Consider the following 23,890-nt stretch of genomic DNA (forward strand, 5'->3'; position numbering starts at 1 on the left):
GCTGAACTGCTGTGTTGTATTGAAAACAATATGAGATTGTACATCAACAATAGTTTTAAAAAATGATGAAAAAAATACAAGTGATGGGATTGCTCTTTGTGATTTGGACATAGTTTGATCATTTTTAGTGACACAGAAGATCCACAACAGAGAGCAGACTGAAGATTTAAATCAAACTGATGGTGCCGAGGCCTGAAATGCCAGAGGCCAATGACCACAAGAAGCCAAGAAGTGAGAGAGTCGGATTAACACAAGGGCGTGCAGACCCTTACCCCGTCCCCTACTCCGGCCTCCTGCAGGGAGCCGGCGCGGCTTCAGGAGATGGCACTGCCCATCCTTCCGCGCCTTTCAGCTACCTGAACAAATTTGTTTCCTCAACTCTTCCGTTAGAAACCCCACCTCCCCATATGTAAAATGTATGTTATTGGGGATCAGTTAAAGCCTCAGTGCTGGTCCCAGTACTGGGAAGCCAGAGATGACGGCATGAACTTGGTGTATCAGTAAACCTGGGGTGTCTCCATGAACTGTGGGGCATCACATACACCCTGGGGGTATCGCTGTGGACTCAGGGTGCTGCAGATCCGGACCTCTCAGGAAAGGCCTTGGCAGAGGGGCATAGTGAGAAGACTGGAGAAACGTTTGTGGATTTCAAGCAACCTTGATGAAACTTCCCGTCTCTACCAGACCTAGGGTGGGTTACAACCTGCTTCCCACAATGCAAAGGATGCCAGAAGGTACTAAAAGCTCCTGAAACTCAATGGATCCGTGGCCTTCTGCCTTCCTAGGGCTGCAATTACTGAAAAGGGTTCCCAGAATTGGGAACAAAATGTTCCCTCATAGGACACTTCCATATCTCTTATACAAGAACCAAGTATTGGCTCCCAGAGTGGGGGAATACTTCCTAATGTGGAACTCGGCACAGGGCCAGAGAAAGATGCAGCCCCCACAGCTGGACACTGGCTGCAGGGCGAGTCTGGGATGCACAACATCGAGGGGCTTTGATCAACAAAATACCCATCAGCCTCAGAGTTGGGCGCGGCTGATTTTCCGTTATTCTGAATATAAGTAGCAGTAGATTTCTAGTTTGCATATACCTAAATGCAAACTCTCTGAGTAAACGATAGCTCTCTGCCCAGGGTACATAAGGAAGGCATGCTCAGAAAGGCCCCTGGTGGATAATGAATGGATTGTTTATTCTGATGTGGGCTGTCTAAAACCATTTGATGTTCTCTGAAAGATCAGTTATCTTAAGGAAACTGAGACAACACACTAATATTTACCCTACTTTACCTCATTAATATAGCCAGTTACTAAAAGCAATTTTAAAAATAAAAGTTAATTTTTAAATTCAAATGATTGAGAAATTTAAGATGATAGTTCCTATTAAAAATGTCAACTACACCTAAAATAAATTTTTAAAACAATTCTCACTTTAAGAACCGCTCCCTTGTTTTAACTTAGATTTATTTACAGAGGATAAAAGAAATTTTCCATAGACTATTTTGTGCAAAAATAATCTTTATATTAAGCATCAATTGCTTTTTATTTACTTCTTATGAAGGTTGATTGTAGTATATCAATGAGCTCAACACTTAATAAAAACATATTTGTTTCAATGTAGTCAAAATATTCATGTCTTACAACAAAAATTCATGAGGACTTTAGAAAATAATTTGAAATATTACATTTACATACATCAGAATGCAAGTGTACTTTAAACATTGGGTCTATTTGAACTGAAAACTCATAAATATGCAGAACCTTCTATTTTTGCTAAGCATTATCAAATTTTCCCAGACACTTATGACTAAGCCTTTAAAATTTTGTTTTGCTAAAAAGGGATATACTTTTAAATATAATCTCAGTAGAGCATTCAATAATTACTTTATCTATATACAATAAAAGAGGCATAATATTAAAATAAATATACAGTGTTGGAGTTACTATTTCACATAATTAAAACTTAAAAGAATAAGAGTAGCCAAATTTCCAGCTAATGCTAGTTTAGCCAAGTCCAGTTTCTACTAGTGTCCTGGGAATAAGCCCAAGGCCCCACCCTGCCTACATGCCTTCTCCTTTCAAGCCTTCCACACTTCAGTCTGTGCAACTGCCGGCTTCTTGGAGGAAACCAGACAGTTACTGTGCTCTAAGCTGTGATTCCTGAATGTAAATCTCACCACCCTCTGCTACAGAACAATTAATATTACACAGGATCCAGTTTAATCTTCTCACTGGAATATTCTTTCACCAGTGTTACACACACAGGTGCCGGTGGCCAGCACCAATGTTTTAGGTTACATTAATGTAATCTAATGTTTTATTGTCACTAAAATTAGGGTTCCCCCCAATTTCTGCCTGCTATGCCTCTTTTTCCCACTTTCTATTTAACAATAGAAAAGCAGTATATTTCTTAGTAGGGAAAACACAAACATAATAGTTAAGAAACAACAGCCACAGAATATAAGTAATTTTTATAAAGCAGTGTTTGTGAGCACTACATTTTCTAGGAAGCCCCCAAAATGAATGTTTCTAGATGGGCTTGACAAGTAACCCTAGGGAGATGATGGGGAAAACGCTGGTCCCACATCAGCAGGTAAAGTGTCAGGGTCAAAAATGTCCCACTCAGAAAAGTGTGTCACACTGCATCTCTTGTTCAACGTGGCTTCCTGCTCTATTGAACATTAAAGATGTGAAGCTCCAAAAACAAACAGGAATCACAGTCTGAACTTCCAAGTCACAGCTCTGGGAAGCAGGATTAGCTCACAAACTACCTGAATTGTCAGATCTTAGGACTCAACACAGGAATAACCCCTTTCTGCGTTTACAGCAAATCTTACGCCCTTCCACACCTCATTTCGCCTCCAGGGTATCTCCTAGGAAACAGATACAGTATCTTCACTGCGTTTCCCAGCACCAGGACAGGCGTGAGGTGAGTGAGGTGCTCGCCTCAGGTGCCACGTTTAAGGGGGTGCCAAAAAACTCAGCAATCAAGATAGTTTTTCAATGTTTAAAATATTTTAAAATAGAAATAATGCAAAAAGTTAAATATGAGCCCTCCAAAATATCACAATTTTATACAGACAGGAGCCTATCACTGATGTTTCCTTTTGCCTCAGCCCCAGGGTGGCTCATTGGGGTGCTGCACCTCCCCACGGAGGGCAACTGAGGGGCGGAGTGTTACTTACACCCTCAAGTCCAGGATTCTCTGCTACGAGTCCAGGCCAGTTTCCCTCAGTGAAATTGTTTTACAGGAGGAAAATCTCTGCTCCGAGTTTGAGGAGGCTGAAAACTAATCTCCTTGAAGTAATATTATTCTTAAATAAGCTAAAGGTAGAACTGAATCAAGCCAAAGCTCACAAGGAAAGCAAATTGATATAAAAACCAATAAAAATTAATGTATTCATCACCCTGATGCAATGTGCATTTCTGAAACCAAAATGTTTAAAATTGATACTTACTGATGGAAGCATAAGTCTCTTGAAAGAGCCTAAAAGCAAAACAGGGAAGAAAAGAGTCATATTTGGAAAATGATGCTGTAACACAAAACGCCTAAGACTCTCCAGATACTCTTGCAGATGTAAAGGGATCATAAACTTACAGAATCACAAACTTATTTGGTTAAACCGAAACAATTTCGCCGAAGCCCAGCACACTGAGAGATCACCACCCGGTGCCAGGTCGCCAAGGAAGCCGAGCCTGACTTAAAAGACTTGGGTGGGCGGACCTCCCCCTGCCGCCAAAAAGCAGTTCAGCTCTGATTCTCCTTCTCATTATCATTTCTGTTGTCATTTCTGCTGCCACTTCTGCTTTTGAAAGGTTACACACACTGGAGGGACACGTCACACAGTGCTCAGAAGGGACCTGAGGTTTACTTCTTCTGTCCTCACCCGCTCATGAAAAAGGAAGGAAACGAAGGCATTAGTCACGTCAGGGGTGAGCGGGGACTCATAACTGACTCATCCGTACTGGAGTGATGCAGGGCTTTTTTTCTGTAAAGTTTCTAAACATAGGACTGCTGGCTTAACTCATGCCCATTTCTCATCAGATCTGATTATTTCAGGGAAAAAAATCGTTCAAATTAAAAATACAAGAGTACTCTCCAAGAAGGGACTCGTGGTTACCAAGGGGGAGGAAGGGAGAAGGGGACTGAGGGGTGTTATGTTTAGCACACATGGTGCGGGTGTCACGGGGAGAGCAGTGCAGCACAGACAAGGCACATAGTGGATCTGCGGCATCTTGCTGCACTGATGGGCAGTGACTGCATTGGGGTGTGGGGGGGACTTGATAATATGGGTAAAGGTAGTAAGCACATTGTTTTTTCATGTGAAACCTTCATATAATACCTTAATAAAAAGTTAAAAAAATACAAGAGTACTTATTCAAAGTTCCCATTCAGGTGATATGAATTCAGAGGTGGTGACAGGCCCTCACAGTCCTTTCATTCATTTAAGAAATAGTTATTAAAGGGACCATCAAGAACAAGACCGACAGGGCCCCTCCCCTTCTGGAGGCCACGTGCATCTATCCTGCGGGAACAGACAGAAACCACCGTGGGGCGCAGTGCAGGGCCGGGGTTAAGCACGTGGCCTCTGCAACCAGACCACATCAGTTCTGTCCTGAATCAGCCACATACGAGCCCCATCCTTGAAAAAGCTACATGATTCTCCAGGCTCAATATTTTCATCCATAATGGATGAAATGCTAGTAATGGTACCAATCTAACAAGGTAGTCGTGAGGGATAAGTAAGCTGATTTATAAGGGTGGAGAGCATATAGAACGGTGCCGGGCACACAGGAGATGCTTGATAAATGGAAGCCATTACGGTGCCAAATGACTTGAAGAGTCACCCACCAGGACGTCAACAGGCCTCTACAGAAGCGGCCTTCAATTTTTCGTGGTGGAGCAGTCAGCCAACAAAAATACTGAGTACACATCACCAGTGTGAAGTTAGATTTATAAATTGTATATATGCACTTTCTCAACCAAAATAGTAATTATCAGACAGCTTTAATTTTTTGGTTTTGCTCAATAAAATAATAGAATAAAAGTACATTTTTTACCTACACCCTTATACATGGTCTTGTGCAGTTCCCAGTGTGTGCACCCCCACTTTGAAGACGGGCCTCAGTGAAATACAAATATGTTTTCAGGGGCAGATAAGCAACTCATCAAAATCACTTATCACCTAGCAACTCAGTTTAATCAATAATTATTACCATAAGAAGCAAAAAACAGGACTCTTAAATAATAGGACACTGAACAAAGTGTCTCGAAAAGATGACGAGGAACAACTGAATACATATACTCACCATGGCAGGGCTGCAATAGAGGCCGGGAGGGGAGGACCTCGGGGGGAATCAAGGGAAGGCACCGAGAGAAAATGCCAGAGCCCAGGGCAGCAGGGGAGCCAGGTGAGAAAGGAGGGAAAGCGTTTCTAGGCAGAGTAGCAGCAAATACAAAGGTGGACGTGAGCACGGGTCTACGCAAAGAGCTGGGTGGGACACGACCCCAGGCGAGGAGGCACCAGAGACGAGGCTGGAGCACATCGTGAACAGCCTTTTACAGAGGGGGAGCCCTCGTCAGGGCCGCCCCGGGTCACACTGCTGCCCAAGCACCCTGACTTGGCATTTGCCCGAGGTTTTTCTGGTTTACGAAATATTAAGTTGGGATGGATTTAATTTGCATAAGATTTAACTTTGAAATTCTGTAATCATGCTTTGGGAATCTCAACATGTAGGAAGAGACTTCTCTTCATTCAGTTCTTATTTTTAATCGGACAGGCATATTCTATACTGAACTGAAATGTAGATGCCTTATGATATTGCAACACTCAAAAGAACCATGAACAAAGAAAATTTGCTTGACCAAGTTCTGTGTTTTAATTGAAGAGAGGCACAGTACTCACAGGCAAAAAGACAGACCCTATAAAGTAGCTGGGCTGGAACATTTAAACAGTTCACTATGGAAAAAAATTGGAACTGAAAATATCCTCCAGATAGCAGAATTTGCTCTGATGTTACCAGGTACCTCAGCACATGTAGAGAGAGTGTTTTCTCAATTAAAAATATTATGGTCACTGTATACCAATAATGAACAAGTGGACTTTGAAAATAAAAACAACATTTATATTAACACCAAAAAAAGATTAAATACTTAGGCATTAATCTAACAAAATGTGTACAACATCTACATGAGAAAACTCACAAAATTCTAATAAGTGAAGTCAAAGAACTAAATAAATGGAGAGATATTGCATGTTCATGGATAGGAAGACAATATCGTCAAGACATCAGTTCTTCCCACCTTGATCCATAGATTCAACACAATCCTAATAAAAATCCCAGCAAGTTATAGATGTCAACAAAATGATTCTAAAGTTTATGTGGAGCAGGAAAAGACCCAGGAGAGCCAACACAGATCGAAGCAGAACAAAATCGGAGAACTGACGCCACCAGACTTCAACACTTCCCATACGGCTACAGTAGCCAACACAGTGTGGTACTGGCAAAAAAATAAACAAATAGATCAATGGAACAGAACAGAGAGCCCAGAAATAGCCCCCCATAAATATGGTCAAATGGTCTTTGACAAAGGAGCAGAGGCTGTCTCCTCAACAAATGGTGCTGGAACAGCTGGATGTCCGTGTGCAAAATAAGGAATCTAGACACAGACCTTATACCCTCCACAAAAATAACTCAAAATGGATCACAGTGTTAAACATAGGATGCAAAACTATAAAATTCCTAGAATACAACACAGCAGAAAAACTTGGATATCCTTGGGTATGATGATGCCTTTTTAGACACACCACCAAAGACACAATCCATGAAAGAAAGAATTGATACGCTGAATTTCATTAAAATTTAAGACTCCTACTATGCAATGGACAATGTCAAAAGAATGAAAAGCCACAGACCAGGAGAAAATATTTGGAAAAGGCCCATCTAATAAAGGACCATAATCCAAAATATACAAAGAACTCTTAAAACTCAACACTAAGAAAATAGCAGGATTAAAAAAGGGGCCAAAGACCTTAACAGACATCTCACAAAAAAGACATCTCACATCATACAAATGGAAAATAAGCATAATAAAAGATGCTCCGCATGATAGGGATAAGCAAATTAAAGCAAGGGGACACCACTACACACCTATCAAAAGGGCCAAAAGCCATAATGGTAACAACATCAAACACTGACTAGCATGTGGAACTCTCACACATTTCTGGTGGACTAGAAAATAGTACAGCCACCTTGGCAGACAGTTTGGCAGTTTCCTACGAAACTAAACATACTCTTAACCATACGACCCAGCAATCAGGGTCCTTGATATTTACTCAAAGAAGAACTGAAGACCTATGTCCACATAAAAATCTGCACACACATTTACAACAGATTTATTCATAACTGTCAAAACTGGCAAGTAACAAAGATTTCCTTTAGTAGGTAAACGGATAAATAACTCTGGTACATCTAGACAATGGAATATTGTTCAACACTAATAACAAGACATGAGGAACTCTAAGTACATATTACTCGGTGAAAAAAAGCTAATCTGAAAAAGCTACGTGCTAGGGATTCCAACTAAATGACGTTCTAGAAAAGGCAAAGCTATGGAGACAATAGAAAGACAAGTGGTTGCTGGAGGGTCATGGGGAGAGATTAATAGGCAGAGCACAGAGGATTTTTAGGTAAGTGAAGATGCTCTGCATGATATTATAATGATGGACACATATTATTTTATATTTGTCAAAACCCGTAGAATGTAGGACCCCAACAGAGAGCCCTCAGGTAAGCTTTGGGCTTTGGTTAATTGTGATGTGTCAGTGTAGGTTCATCCTTGGCCAAAAAAAGAAAAGTGGACCATTCGGGTGAGTGATGTCATGGATAATGGGGGAGGTTGTGTATGCATGGGGGCAGGAGTAATATGGGAAATTTGCAAAAAAAATGAAGTCTTTAATTTACTGATTATTCAAGTCTCACCAATATATTGGTGAGACACCTGGAACATGTACATAAACTGTGGATTCAGATAGCCTACTGAGTAAAGGAAAAGTCTGTAAGTTTGGGCTGCTATATCATTAAACAGTTAACTGAAGAAGAAGAAAAGTTTTCTCCAACTTAAAATTCCAACTAATAATTGTGGAAGGAACCATGGAATCAGAACTTCACATCTATCACGGTAAAAACTGGTAAGGCAATAATCATCAACCTTGCGTGTACAAGCTGGGTGAGTGAGACCAGTGATAAACCATTGGTGTTTTGGCTACTACATTTGGGGGTGATTCATTCACACAGATAACTGGAACACTTTTGAAATTTAAAAATTAACTAGCGAGCCCCTGAAGCACAGTCCGGTACCATAGCCTCTAGCCATTGGAAATGTGCTGCAAGTATAAAATACACTCCATATTCTTAAGACTTAAAACAACAAAAAGAATGTAAACTATCTCGATAATAATTTTACAGTGACTACATGTGGAACTGATAATCTTTTGTACGAATTACTGGGTTAAATAAAATATATTATCAAAATTAATTTCAGCTGTTTCTTTTCACCTTTTTAATGTGGTTACTAAGTGGCAGCATTATACCTCCATTGGACAGCACTGGTCTGTAGGATGGAAAATAAGTTTTTGCTGAGAAGCAATAAATTGACCAACAGATCTGAGTGCATAGATTTTTTAAATTTTGTGAATAACAATAATAAGAGATATTATTGACAGTGTTCTATAATCATATTAAACCATATAGTAACTGGTTTAACCCTCACCATAATCCTATTAGGTATTATTATCCTTATTTTACAAATGAGAAGAACCCTGAGTCACAGAGACATAAAGTAACTTGCCAGGGCGTCCGGGAAACAGGCGCTGGAGCCCAGACTCCCCCAGGCAGCAGGGCTCTGCCCAGCCTCTCGGCACGGGACGGCAGGGGTGCTGCCCCATCCTACCTGCCTGCAGGTAGGGCCCCCGCAGCCGCTGCCAGAAGGTGGCCGTCGGCCAGTCACAGAGGCTGAAGACTCTCCGCCCCTCGGACCGCCGTGCCGCCTCCACGTTAGTCACCGCCAGAACCCACACTTCTCCCTCCGTGTCTGTCCCCACCCTTAGTCACCCCGTAGGCACTGCAGTGGCCACAGAGCTGATTTTATAAGTCACGTTACCCAGGAGCTTCTGGAAAGGATATAAAAACTAGAACATTCCCAGTCAGTGTTTCACAGCCCTCGGGGTTGGCACAGTTGGGAGTTCACTGCCAGCCCTGAAAATCCCTCTTCCCGGGGAAGAAAACAGGAGCCACATCGAGCTGGGTCCCTTGCGAAGCCAAATCTGGGATGTGACCGAAGTGCACGGGGTTCGGCAGCCCCCGGAGGCGGGAAGGGCAGGGAGCACCCCGGGGATCAGCCCCCCTGGAAGCAGGAAGGGTGGGGAGCACCCCCGGGGATCAGCCCCCCCACAGAAGCAGGAAGGGTGGGGGATACCCCGGGGATCAGTCCCTGGAGGTGGGAAGGACGGGGAGCACCCTGGGGATCAGACCCCCCGGGAGGCGGGAAGGGCAGGGAGCACCCCAGGAATCAGCCCCTGGAGGTGGGAAAGGCGGGGAGCACCCCAGGGATCAGCCACCCACTCCGGAGGCGGGAAGGGCAGGGAGCACCCTGGGGATCAGGCCCTGGAGGTGGGAAGGGCGGGGAGCACCCCGGGGATCAGCCCCTGGAGGCGGGAAGGGTGGGGAGCACCCCGGGGATCAGCCCCCCCCGGAAGCAGGAAGGGTGGGGAGCACCCCGGGGATCAGGCCCTGGAGGCGGGAAGGGCTGGGAGCACCCCGGGGATCAGGCCCTGGAGGCGGGAAGGGCTGGGAGCACCCCGGGGATCAGCCCCTGGAGGCGGGAAGGGCGGGGAGCACCTCGGGGATCAGCCCCTGGAGACGGGAAGGGCAGGGAGCACCCCGGGGATCAGGCCCTGGAGGCAGGAAGGGCACGGAGCACCCTGGGGATCAGGCACTGGAGGCGGGAAGGGCAGGGAGCACCCCGGGGATCAGGCCCTGGAGGCAGGAAGGGCGGGGAGCACACCAGGGATCAGGCCCTGGAGGATGGTGGGCAGGTGGGCGCGGCAGCTACACGGGTCCAGCGGCCCCCGTGGGCTCAGAAGCGGTGCTGCCCCTTGAGCCATTGCGAGTCAGGCGGGGATCCCACCCGGGAGGGGTCCCTGGGCAGGGCAACCGGCAGCCCTTCCCCGAGGGCCACATCTGGGCGGCGCAGCCACCACAGGGTCCCACGGTATAAAATAATATGGGGAAAATGAAGCTGCAGAGAGCTGGGCCCCAGCGACGGCGCCTCCGATTACCAAGACCACTCATTTTATTGCTTTAGGGTAAAGCATCAATGTTGTCTATTTTGTCAGCCCAGCGACTGAAGGAAACAATGTGCTTCCTTTCCAGCCTGACACACGGCCCACCTCCCAGCACTGACAGCTTACAAAGGCTGTGCGCGCGTGTGTGTGCGTGCAAGTATGTGTGTGCGCACATGCGTGTGTGTGTGTGTGTGTGTGTGCTGGGGAGGGGCCACTCTATTTTTATCTAAGGACACCAAGCAAGGAGACAATAAAAAACAGCTGCAAGTCCACAATCCAAATAAATCTGGTAGGTTGATTCACACAGGGCAAGAATCTTAGCAATTCAAAACCAGCTACCAAGATTTGAAGTGCAGGAAATGCTATCTCATAGAACTCGTTTGTAATGTAGTTCTTAATAGAGGAACACCTTTGATGGGTTTTCTCACTAGAGAAACTGGAAGAGGGGTTGACCACACACCTGGGTCCCCCTGAGGGACACACGACCACGTCCGTTCACAGACCCAGGGAAGCCAGAGTCCGGAACAGAAGCTGCTCCCAAAGCTAGAGCACAGGAGTAGAGATGCCGTGGGGGTAAGGGTGCCATTCACCCTTAGCTTTTGCTGAATTCAGGAAGGACCCAGAGGATGTGTACAGAGGTCCAGTTTGAAGCCACTCACTGGCCTCATGTGTCTTTGTTAACATGTCAACTCTTAAGTACATACCTGACTTTTATTTTCCAACTTGTGTTCCCTCTAAATTTACAAACACAGCTTGGAATCTCCTGGGCACTTACTAAGTCTTATTTGGAAGTCCTAACAGTCTAGCAATAATTCACACCACCACAACAGAGAAGTGGGGGCAGGGTGGTGGGAGGGCGCGTGATGAATAGTGATCGCTCTCTGCTGTTGCTAGGCTGAGAGACAGCATTTGCAAATTGTCAACACTTTTTCTCCCTTCCGACAAGGCCCAACTCAGTCACCGGCAACTGTCAACACCCCCTGAAATGTGGCCTGAAGGTACACTCTGTTAGGCAGAGTCCTCCTCCATGCCACTGAAGATAACTGCAGAACTCACATCATTTCTGTGTGTAACCATAGAAGGTCGGTGTTAAAACCCTGCCAGACCCATTCTCTTCCCCAGCACTGCGGAAGCCACTCAAAAGGAACCTTGTCTGAAGACTTCGTACTTGGCAGAGGCCTGAGAGCTAGCCGTCTGATTTACAAACAGAGTCGAAACTATTTTTAAATTGTGTAATAAGCATACACAAAAACTAACCTTTCCTTAACTTTTTAAACACACTCTATAAAACCATATGGTGCCTTTTCTGACATCTGGGCTCCCCAAATAGCTCTGCAGAGAAGCACTGAAGGAAAGGGGTGGTGCAACTGGAAATCCAATGAGGTCCAGAAATATTCTCTGGAAAAAAAAAAAAACAGGTTTTCCACCATATATATGCCTGACTTAGCAGTTAGTGTTAACTGTTTTGGGGGCTCTCTGCTGTTCTGTAACATACAGTCATAATCTTAGGCACAGCATTTTTAGACCTAAAAATCTGATCTCTTTAAAAGTTATTAAATAGTCTCTAATATTCAGTTTTTTCTTTAATTGAGGATGGACAAAAAGAGAAATTGGGTCTTCCACCACAAATCTGCAGAAAACAAAAACCTTAAAATATAATGTTTCTGCTTCACAATTTAATGTTACTTTAAAGCTAGGTAAATCTTTAGTGAACTCAATGTATACAAAAAAACACAAATATTTCAAGCAAAACAAAACAAAACAAAATCTCCTTGAATCCCTTACATACTCCTTTTTTTTTTCTCCTGCCTCCCCTTACTTACAAATATCTCAATAAACATGAGTTTCACAAATAACATTTTGTTCCATTTAGACCACTAAGCGAAAAAGCAAACAAAAACCCACTAAAAGTAAAATAAATAAAATGGTAGTGTATAAACTAAACATTAGGTTCAATATAAATGAAAAACCAAGAGTCAAGCAAGGCTCTGGGCTGCTAAATGCACAGAGCATTTACTAATGGAAGGGTCAGCAATCTATGGCCCATGGGCCAAATCTGGCCTGTGCCTGTTTGGGTACAGTTCATGAACTAAAAATGGCTTTGCATTTTTAAGTAGCTGAGCAGGCAGGGGGAGGGAGGAATCATACTTCATGACACGTGAAAGTATGTGAACTCCAAATGCGGGGTCCTCACAGTTCAGGGGGCACACAGCCGCGCTCATCCGTTACATGCTGTCTGGCTGCTTGCACGTAACAGAGGCAATGACCACCTGTAACAAAGGCCAAAGGTCCAGCAAGTCCTACAGTGTTTATCATCCTGCCCTTGCACAGCGACCGCCTGGTAGGGTGCTCTTTCTAGGGAGAGTTCCGCCTCCCACGAGGGATGAGGGATGAGGTTGAAGGCCCAGTCGGGTCAGGTCTGAACAGCCTTCGACACAGACCGGGCCGCATGCCACAGCCTGTGCTCAGTAGGGAGGCCTCGGTACTAATACTGCTGGTGGAAACACTACATACGACAGAGCTGCCATTCTCCAGCATTTACCACAGGCCGGGCACTATGTACAGCAGCCTACGGTATTAAGTGGTATGGTAAAAAAAAAAGGGAAAAAGAAATGATGAAATTAATTTTAGCATTTTATTTAATATATCCAAAATATCATTCAACATGTAATCCACAGAAAAAATTAATGAGTTATGCTGCATTTTTTGGCAGTAAGTATTCAAAGTCCAGGGCGTATTTTATACTCCCAGCCCATCTGAATTTGTACGACCGCGTTTCCAGTGATCACAAACCACTGGGGCCACGGCCCTGGACAGCCCGGCTCTGAAGCCCCGCCTCTAATCCTCACAACAATGCCCTGAGCTACGTCCGATCATTATTGCCATTATACAAATGAAGAAACAAACTAGATGAGACAAAGTGATCTGCACATGGCCACAGAAGCAGCAAGATGTGGGGCAATGGGTTTGATTCCAGCAGGGCTCCGGGCCCCCACTCTGACCCACGGTGTCTCCCCAGCTACAGGACAGACCCAGCCACTCCTTCCAAAACCCTGTTCCCAGCAAAGTCTCACGTGCCCTCCCGGTCCCTCCCAGCTCAGAGCACTCTCGCATTAGTGCGTGCACACACCACTCCTCCACGTTTACCTTCGTGTGCGTGTCGTGACCTCAGTGCCCCATGTGCCCGGTCGGGGACCATCCCTCACCAGCCCAGTAGGCTGGTCTGCAGGGCTCACACCACATCCCTTGTTCCCGTGTCCATGGCAGACACGTGTGACCCATCTACTCTCGATTCCAGGAAACCCAGACTTAACCCTGCAACTGTGCACATGGCACTTCCAGCAGCCTCTATAGATACCCAGCCCCAGGCCAGGGCACGCGGCGACCCCGCTCGGGGACAGGCCTTGGTGTGCTCACCAAGCTCACGTGCCGCCCAGTGTTGTGCCACATACAGCCTGGTGCCGCAGAAACGTGGGGAATCCCCAAATAGTACGCGTCCTGTCTGAACTCTATTTCTTGAAGATGTAACATGCATTTCAGTGGCATTAACATTTGTAATACTATATCATTTCTGCCATTTTATTAATGCAATTCCCAACATCACCCTGCCAAGACAAAGCTACCGGGAGCTCTTAAAAAACTCTCCTCCTGACTTATTTCCCAGCCCTTTACCACTCTGGTTTCCAGACTAATTCAGGAATCATTTCTTCTCGCGGCTCTGCCCAGTTCTTCCCCATTCAACTCCCTCCAACAAACCTTCTCTGGCCGGTCTCACCCTCGCCCTTGCAAGGCAACAAAGGGGAAGCGTGGAATCTTCCTACGGGAGGTGAAGACAGCAAACCGGCGCCGCCGTGACGCTCTCCTCCCCGGGTTCTGTCACCGGTCCTTGGGTGACGGTCTCAGCCCAGACCACGAGCTGACAGGCCACAGCCCCACTCCGTACCCCTGACCCCCGGCAAAGACAGAAGGGCCCTGCTCCACCCCCTCAAGCCTCAGGGAAGGTGCATGCCCACCTGGACAGCCCCTCTGCGCCGCCCCCCCAGCCTCCTGTGCTCCCTCCCTGCTGCCAAGGCAGGCACCGGCCCTTGCATCCCAGGATCCCCCAGTCCAGCAGGGACCGGGCCGGGGCTCCGCCAGGCAACACCTTCAAAGGGCACTTCTCTCTCCAAAGAGCCACTACTTTTAACGTTCATCCCCACTTCCTATAGGGAGGCGGCCAGATTTGTACGATTCAGAGGCAGGAGGATGACTCGGTGTTTGTCTAATGGTTTTAGGCAGTTGTCCTGAAACAATCTTCAATTTTATTCTTCGTCTCAAGTTCATACTTCAAACTATTTCTTTTCTTATTCTCTTCTATTCCTTTCTTACTTCAAAGGAAACAGTACACGTTTGTTTTTTATTTAACTATAATCCACTCACTTGTGCTCCTGACCTTGACCCACCACCTCCCACCCGTGAACTGCCCGCTGTCCCCTTGGCGTCACCCACCTCTGCCTCCCTACGGGCCTATTAAGAGGCCACCCACCTCTCTCAGCCGTCGGACTTCCGCAGAGTGGTCTATGCTTTCCGACTCTATTTCTGCACCACCCATTCATTACTTAAAACTTAGCTTTTGTGCCTGACACTCAACTAAAAGCCATTCACCTCAAGATCACCCATGCCCTTCTATGTCCCCGCTTCTGGGACCTGGTACTATTAAAACCTTCCTTCCTGTGACTCTTTCTGCCCTTGGCTCCCGAGACGTCTCACCGTCTTCAGTCTGTCCTTGTCTCCGGTCGCTCACTGTCTGTCCCTCTCTTCGATTTATTTTCCTCCCCCCGACCTTCTGTCAGCAGTCTTGCTTTTCTAAGGTCTGTCTCTCTCCTGCGTCTCATGCCTTCAGATATCGCGCCTCTATAAAAGCAGTGTCTTAAAACTCTCTCCCGAGCTACAATTTCAAATCTATGTGCTGGACATCTTCCCCTGGATGTCTCCCCAAACTTCCACTGAAACAGAATGTGACGTCTCCTTGTGACCACCACTCCCGGCCGCTGGCGCCTTCCGTGGCACACACTTCTCTTCTCCAGCATGAGCCGTGCCTGCGCCCACTAAATGCCACGTGTGCCGCAGACATAGGGCACCTGGACAGACACATGTGCGGCTCTCGGTGTAAGAGGTCAAGTCCAGGCACAGGGTCAAGCCCAGGAAGCAGTATTTACAAGCCACAGTGAACTTCTTACGTGAACAAGAAATAAAAACTCTCCAGCCTTCTGCACTTTTGGTATCGCACGCGGCCTTCTGGAGCCCTGAACCTGCCCTGATGCCCTCCTTCCTCTTGTTCCCCAGCCCCCAGTCATTCACGCTTCAGGGAATGGATTAAATACTGAAGCTCAGCATTTAATACTGCAAATACAGCAAAGAACCAGTAAATAATAAATTAATGGAGGGGAATGTCACTGGAGAAACTAGTCTGAGCTTTGTAAGGCCCTCTTAACAACGCAAAGGATCGAACAGGGGCCCAACCCGGGTTCCTGAAGGATCAGGTTTTCATTTCCACCACGGCCCACATGAGTCACTAGGACAGCGACTCATCGGGGTGGGGGAGGAGCAGCACATGCATGTCCCCCAAGGCTGAAAGAATCAGCAGGTCACTGACTCAGAATCAAACCCCAGACGGGCTCCTCCACCGCCTCCGACGAACACCGGGGCTGCGGGTGGAGGCCGGCCTGCAGGGAAGTCTGGGGGGCCCTTCTCTCAGCACCGTGAGCCCTCAGAGGCCTGCAGAGGTGGGCCTCCCACTCTCAGGCTGCCTGCGCGCCTTCAGGCCCAACTCCGGACATGCCCAAGGGCAGCTGTTCTCATGTTAGTACGGCTAAGGATCACTTGCGGTGACCGCTTGAAATGAAGCACAGATCCCTTGACCTGACCCACATCTGGTGGGGAGGGCCACGGGATTGTACGACTCACACTTTGAGAAGCCCAGCAACACAGCTTAGTTTTAGAAAGATCTACAGGGATCCTAGCCTGACCCCCACCCCATGCAGAATCATTAGTCTGCAAAGAGTAGCTCCACCTTGAGCTGAAATAAGAAACTGGCACAAATATGCAGATAAGCATTTTAAAACTCCTGAGTTAGCCTTATTTTCTTCCATATCAGAAAAATCACCATTTGCAAACATCTAGGTCTTACACACAGTACTCCAACATCAGGAAAGTTTCCTGGAGTATAATGTAAAGGTGTGGGACCGAAGCTTTGGAGCACTCCATCTGTTTCCAGCAAGGCCACCAATAAGCGATTCCACCCTGGGCAAGTCACCAAATGCCACACCTCAGCCATCTCAGCCATAAATTACATGATTGAATCGCCTTTCTCCGAGGTCCTGTCCAGCTCCAAGATTCTGTGAGGCTCACAGTAAATTACGAGGCAAGCTAGCATGGCGCCTTGCGATAGTGCACAGCCAGATTAAACCTCATCAGAGCTGAGGCTCAACTACCACAAGCAAAGGGACAAATGATTTCAGGGGAAGATGACTGATACAACATTGCATCAATATCCCAAAAACCATCTCACACTTTTCCAGGCAGGAGGAAACCTTCAACTTCCAAACCAACAGGGCCAGTTTCAAAGTCAAGCTTCACCACATACTGTGTTACCTCGGGAAAAGCATTAGTTCTCTCTTAGCCTCAGTCTCTGATCTCCACAACGAAGACAGTAGAAGTTGCTGAAGTTACATATTCTGCATAAGGTCCCTGATGTAAGAAGGAAGCTCAGTAGTTAATACTTCAAACCTCTTTCCATTCCTTCCCAGTGTTGTCTTCAGAGTTCTCAGTGCACGACCATCCCAACAGGTGATTAATAATTACCTCTGAAATAGTTGCTGCTATTTTCTTCTAATAACAATAGCTACCATCTTCTTGAATAATTCCTATTTGTTACATGCTAGAAACATGTTACTTCACTCAGTCTTCACAATAACTGCATAATTAATTGATTAGCGCAGGAAGCTTCTTCTTCAGATATTGAAACTAAAGGCTCATAAGATCATGCCTACCCACAGCCACTAATGGGAGGGCATTCAGGTAGCCTGGCTTTACAGCCCAAGCCCACTGCGATTGCACTGTGGTCCTTGATTCTCCAGCACCATGTCCCTATCTATGCATATCACACACAACAGCAAAGACATGTGAATGAGATGCCCACACCCTTTCAAAATAATTCTCACATAACTGCAAGTTCAGACTGAGCTCTACTAGCAAAGCTGTCTGTGAGAACCTGCCCGGGAGGTCCTGCCCACTCCACTAATTAATCTACTCTCATGAAAACCACAGACTGGTTTTGATCTACTAGCCATGAGATGTATGTTCAGGAGCTTTGTTCACACCAGAAAGCCATTCAAACTCAACTGGATGATTATCTAAGTTTTTTAGCTACTATCTCAAATTTAAGAAATACTGATTTCCCACCCTGACTGGGTCAAGATGGAAAAGAAAACACCCCTAATCAACGTGAGAAAGACAAAAGGACTGTAAAAGAATGTTTAATTCTCAAAAAAAATAGAAGGTAAACACCCACCAAGTCCAAGATTTTAGAGCAAAAAGAAAAAGCAAGCTATTAAAAGAGAAACATGTGCTCATGGAGGATGACTCAGCCCAATACGTCAGTGAGAAGATGGAAGTAGGCTTGGCACCTAAAATAAACAAACAGTGCCTCCGGTCCAGCAGGCACGCCCCAGAGAGGCCCTGCAGGGCACCCAAGCTCACAGGTGGCATTTTCTGAGTAGGTTTTTTCCTGACTTAGGTTTATGTGAAACCAGTGACAAGGAATTCACTAATGGGGGGAAAGGTGTGTTCTTTATTATTTGAAGCAAATCTCACTCAGGAAAAACTCTGACAGTTTACAAATGAACATTTTAAAATACAGAGAGGGGAAGAAAGTGGCTTCAAGGACATCAAAAATAATTCAGTTATCCATATGCCTTATTGAATGAGAAGGTAGTTCTTATTCAGGTGCTGAATGCAAGTGCTGACTTGTTTTCCTGATTTGGCTTTGAAGCCCAGGGCAACATCACAGTAAAGCTGGAGATAAAAAAAACCAAGGAGGGAAGAAAGAAGGGGACAGACTCACCCTCCGCCCCACATGCAGAATGACTCGATTTCGAATGCCAGTAGCTGCTCTGTCTACTCCCCTCCAGTAACTACTATCTGCTGAACTTTAACCATGTTTTGCCAATTTTGTTTACTTAACTAACTCTTGTACACAGTGGAAAATTAGGAACCTAGCTTGATTCACTCCAGAGATGGAGGTAGTGAAAAGAAACACACTTCAATGCCTGAATCTCAACACTCAAGAAGCATTAATACACCTTTGGAGAACTCTGCGAAGTTTAGTAGAAACACCTTTTCTAAAGGGCTATTGTTCACACACACCCATAAATAACTGAACCCTAATAAATGCAGAATTAATACATTAAAAAATGAATAAACTAATGGTAATATAATCAATGTTGCTGCCCTCAAGGATAGGAATGTCAAAATTTTCCCCCCATCTGTCAAACAAGTAAATGAACTCTCCCTTGAGGACAAAGCCATACCTTTCCCTGCCTTTATCAAAGTCTATATTCTCCAGTCTGAATCCTTTAATTTATTCAATGTGTCCTTAATTTCTGACACAAATTAAGCTAGAAATGCATTCTGGTTGTAGTGAAACACTGCCCTGCCCCAGGAATCTCTAAGAAGACCAGGACCACTAGAATCAGCCACTCAGAAAAAGACTTCCTCCTTTCCCAGCTCTACTGGAAGATGAATCTTGATGAAAACCAACTTTTTCTTGGAGGCCTTCCTAAGAAATTGATTAAACAATCAGACCTAAAATGCATTTATTTATTTTTGTTTATGTGGCAAGCAAAAAATACTATCCTAGGAAAATCCAGACCCCATTGATTGAGACGTCCTGGTCTACCTATATATTGTTACAACTGGAGAAGTCAAGATAAAGCAAAGGATATAAATAAAGACAAGGAGGGAGAAATATCGTGATCCCTAAGTCCTAACATTACAGGATGCATCTGCTCTGAGAACAATGAGACTCTCAACCTCTGATAAGGGAGGAACATTCTCCTTTGAGAGAGAGCCCAGCAATGGTATTTTCAATGAAAATACCACACAAAGATAGCTCCTGAAAGAAGCACATTTTCAATCTTTCTTTTTCAAAGATCCATTCGGCTCTTGGGATGGTGTTGTCTGACCCTGTCTTGAACATGTCAGCCTTCCCAGACGCACGGGCTGGACTATCCTCCCAAAAGAAAAATATAGCTAAAAACAGAGCCACAATAGCATGCACCCCCTGTGCTGGTACTGTGTGCAGCAAAAAGAAAGGGGACAGCTAAAGGACTGTTCAGAAGGGACGATGTAGGAGAAACCCCAGAGTAAGAGTATGCAAACATCCACACAAATCCCAAGTATTTCTCACAATTGCCTGTTATTCTGGGCCTCACACCACAGTAAAACTGCTACACTAGGAAGGCCAAAATAATTCTTAATACATAATGAATGTGGAACTACTATTAGGTATTATCCGCTATGACACAGCATTTCAGTATTTTCTTTGGCAACTATCATAAACTAGGATTCATTCATTTTCAGAAATAATAGTACTGGTAATGGGAGAAAGCGGGCAGCCCCAGCTGCTGGGCCTCCACGGCAGGGGCGGGTTCTGGGCTGCACAGGGTGGAGTCCCACACAAGCAGGTACAGGCAAGGTGCAGACGTGCAGCGACCCCAGGGGCCTCCGCTCCCGGCAGAGGAGCCCCACCCTCGGGTCTGTTCGCTTTTTGTCAGAAGCACAGCAGGCCTGTAAAGCAGGGGGCGGCACAGCCCTGATTCCTCTGGGAAGGTTCTTGGAAGAGGGGGCCTTCTCCTTACTGGGGCCCTCCCAGGGGTGGTCTTCACAATTACAGCCTGTTCCGGGACTGACGGCGGGACTTTTGACAGGTAAATGAGATTTTAATGAAGTTAGGGGACGACTCTAGGTCCAGCTAGACACCATCCCGGGTTGGCCTGGTTCCCGCGGGCTTCAGGCCCCTCTGCCCACCGCTCTATCCTGCTGGGCCGACTTTCTGCCCGCTCCACCCTGCCACTCCCTTCCCCACTCGGTTCGGTGATGAAAGGAGATGTCTTCCCTCACGTAAAAAGATGGTGCTTCCTGCATCTTCTTCTTCAGTATGGCTGCTACTTACAGTACTAACAGCTGTGCCTACGCGGTGCTGGGTGGCCACCTGACCTGTGTCACCACCGGGCGGTAGTTTCTTCATCCTCTTTCCAAAGATAAAGAAACTAAGGCTCAGAACAGTTAAGTCACCTGCCCAAGATCACGCTCAGTGTGAAGACTCCATGGCAGAACTTAGGCACTGACCTACATTTCCTCCCTGGGGATACAAGGCCTCGCTCTTGCTGGATGCCTGGGAAGGACAAAGTGGCCCGGCCCCTGGACGCGGCCCCTCTTCCTGGCTCCCATCCCAAGCCTACCCCCGCCCCCCTCCCGACCCAGCCAGTCACCTGCCAAGGGAGAAAGAACCACGGAGATAAACTTCGATTTTATCTTATTTCCTGATGGTGGTAGAGAGGATAAACATTTGTGGGGACTAGTATGGAATCCCACTCACCCTTCATTTTGTGCTCTTTAGTGATTTTTTTCAAAATGACTTCATATTTACAGGAATTTATGCCTCAATTTCTGCCTCTGACTAAACACCTAAACGTGCTTCTAGTTAACAGTGCTTACAGTTGAATGGTAGGACTTACAGGTGATCTTGGTTTATTTTCTTTATTTCCAGGATAGTTTATCAGGTAGTAAGCACTGCATATATATTATTCTTGCAGTTAGGAAAAAAATACAATAAATGTTCATTTTAATGAGAAAAATTTAAGCCTTCAAGCATGTACTCCCCAAAATTATTTTTCTCCTCATATTGAAAAAGACAAACATTGACCCAGTCTAATCCCACCAGCTTAGAATCAAAGCTAAAAACAAGACACGTGGATTCTTTCACAAATGGCTCCTATTTTCACATTATTTTTCTTTTTCCCCTGTCACTTTAAAAACTAAGAAATATTCTGTAAAACTGGATTTTAACTATTGTGTAGCTCTTCCTTCCCACAGGCCTATTTAGTAAAATCCTTTGCACTCACTAAACAAAAAAATAGTTATATGTGGTTTACACAAGCCATATATACATACAGGTTTGTGTCAGACTGTTAACTGTGTGCATGTCCTCTTCTGTGCACACACCCACCTACATTTCCCAGCCCCCTTCCAGCTAAAGGGGCCATCAGGAGAGGAGCGGAGGTGATGTGAGCCACTTATGGGCCTGGTGGGGAAACCTCCCTCGTGAGAGACTCCACGCGAGTCCCCCGCAGACTGGAAGCCTCCTGGTGCTGGTAATGGAGCCACAGGACGAAGGACCTGGGCCTCTGAATCCTCTTGGAGAGCGTCCAGGAGCATGATTTTGGACTTTACATGAATTAAGAATTAAAAGTGTATTACATCAGCCACTGCAAATTTGGGGTGTCCCTATCACCCTACCGAACACATAACTTTACTAGCATTTCCAATTATAACTGGAGGGTGTGACTCCGCTGTTTTCTTACCTCTTTCAAAGACTCCTTCTGCTTCCAGGACAGAGATGGTGTGGTTTGCTGCCAGCTTGACCAACGCCGCCTGCACAGTGACCTGTGGGGGGCTGTGTTCCAGAAGCTCCACCCCAATGGTCACATTTGCCCCAGGCCTGACGATCCCCGGGGCTGTCACCAGAAACCTGGGCCTAAAGAGTTCCCAGCAAGGCAAAAACAGAATTGTTTATCCTCACACCTCATTGTTTTGTGATCCTCGAATTTCGTGGTGGGAAAGAGTCCCTCTACTGTGCTAATTGCAGTTGTTCCCGTTAACACCGTCCCACAGCCGCGCTGAAATGCTACTGCAACAATAATCCCCATAAATCCATTCTAACGCAGTGATTCCCGCAGTGTGTCCATTCTGTGCACCGCAGACAGCACAGGAAGGGCCTCGGGGCGCACGGCTCGCGCTGGAGCTGAAGTTACTGGAGCTGCAAGCCCCGAACTTCTTTACAGACAAGCTCATCCCAGCGTGATTTTCGTCTTGGCTTAAACACGCACAGATTTTGCCTGTTTCTTTCATAACTTATCCTTGGGCATCTGCCCAAAAAAACATCTAACAAACGCCACAGATTGAAATACCCCATCTGAAACTGAACCGCCAGTGGTAAAACCTCTAGGGGTAGCAGAGCGTGAAACTCGCCAACAGCACTTTCTCTGCCCGAACTAGGGGTTAAGGCTCAACCGCGAAAAGCCTTGGGGGTGGGCGCTTTCCAGGACCGGGGCGCCTCGCTAGCTGTCCTCCCACCCCGTCCGCAGTCCCCGACCACGCCTCGCCGCCGCCCAAGTGGGACACCTCGTCTAGGAAGAATGCATCCTGTGTCTGCAAGAAGGCACGCTATTCAGGAGCCCGACGTTGAGGAAAAGGCAGAGACAACGTGGACTAAGAATAAAACGACTCTTTAGAAGCAGCTACTGCCCGAGAGACGCGGGGACAGCTTCGTGGGTGGGAACGCAACTGTCCCACGCACGGAGAGCCACGCCGCGGCGACCGGCAGCCCAACCCCGGCGCAGCGCGCAGCCCCGGCCGGTCCCGGCCCCGCGCCGCCCCCCGCAGCCCCGGCCGCCCCTCACGCCTACCCGGGGGCGGCGGCCAGCAGAGCGGCGCACACGCCGGTGAGGAAGGCGGCGGTCAGCAGCCCCGAGGCCCGCATCGCGGCGGCGGGGCCGGCGGCCGGCGGCTCCTGGGACGTCGGCGGCCCCGCGGGGTGTGGCGGCCCACCTCCCGCGGCCTGCGGAGCCGCGCGGACTGGGCGGGCGCGCCCCGAGGGCTGGGCGACCGGCCTGGCGGCCCCGCCCCGCGCCCGCCCCGTGGGCCCGGCGAGCCCCGGGCGGGGAGCGCCCCGCAGGGACCCCGGGCGCCTCCCAGCGCAGCGCGCCGGGCCCGCGGGGCCCTGAGAACGGGAGGGGAAATCGGTCGCTGGTCCCGGGCCGTGGGTCGGAAGTTTAGGGAAATGGCAGCTCCACGCACACAGGCCGACCGCAGGGTATTTGCTGGATGGCTGGTTGACGGGTGGGCATGCGGACGGGAGGACAACTTTTTTCTCGAATCAAAATGTGAAGCATATTGTTTGCCTCTCCAGGAAAATGTTGTGGTTTCTCAGCGTAAAGGGGGAAAAAAGGAGCAGAAAGGAATCCTGGCACGTGCGCAGGTCAGGTGCTGCCGCTTGGAACTCCGAGAAGCAGCCGTCCGGCGGGATGCTTCCTGATTCGGGCTGTCCCCGGACACACTTGCTACAGAGTTTACGTTAGACCTGCACAGCCCGGGGCAGTCTGCGTAAACACTTAGGACGGGGTGGTCCCCGCCCGTCGGTAGCCCCTCCCCAGCTCCCCGACAGCTCCACCCTCTCGGTTTCACCATGACTACACCACAAAGGCAGGGAACTTGCCCGAAAC

At 47.1% G+C, this 23,890-nt stretch overlaps 1 protein-coding gene across 1 annotated transcript in view; it reads right to left on the reverse strand.

The window, feature by feature from the left end:
• CD109 (CD109 molecule) overlaps positions 1-23,236 on the reverse strand; it is a 91,463-nt gene extending 68,227 nt beyond the window's left edge. Inside the window, exons 1-3 of the mRNA XM_073224710.1 lie at positions 23,075-23,236; positions 21,971-22,143; positions 3,459-3,487 (exon numbers count right to left, since the gene is read on the reverse strand). Coding sequence (XP_073080811.1) covers positions 3,459-3,487; positions 21,971-22,143; positions 23,075-23,148 — 276 coding nt within the window. The 5' untranslated portion in view covers positions 23,149-23,236. The remainder of the gene's footprint in view (positions 1-3,458; positions 3,488-21,970; positions 22,144-23,074) is intronic.
• Between the last annotated feature and the right edge of the window lie 654 nt (positions 23,237-23,890).

The sequence above is a fragment of the Manis javanica genome, chromosome 16 (genome assembly GCF_040802235.1).
Source record: "Manis javanica isolate MJ-LG chromosome 16, MJ_LKY, whole genome shotgun sequence".
NCBI classification, from domain to species: domain Eukaryota; kingdom Metazoa; phylum Chordata; class Mammalia; order Pholidota; family Manidae; genus Manis; species Manis javanica.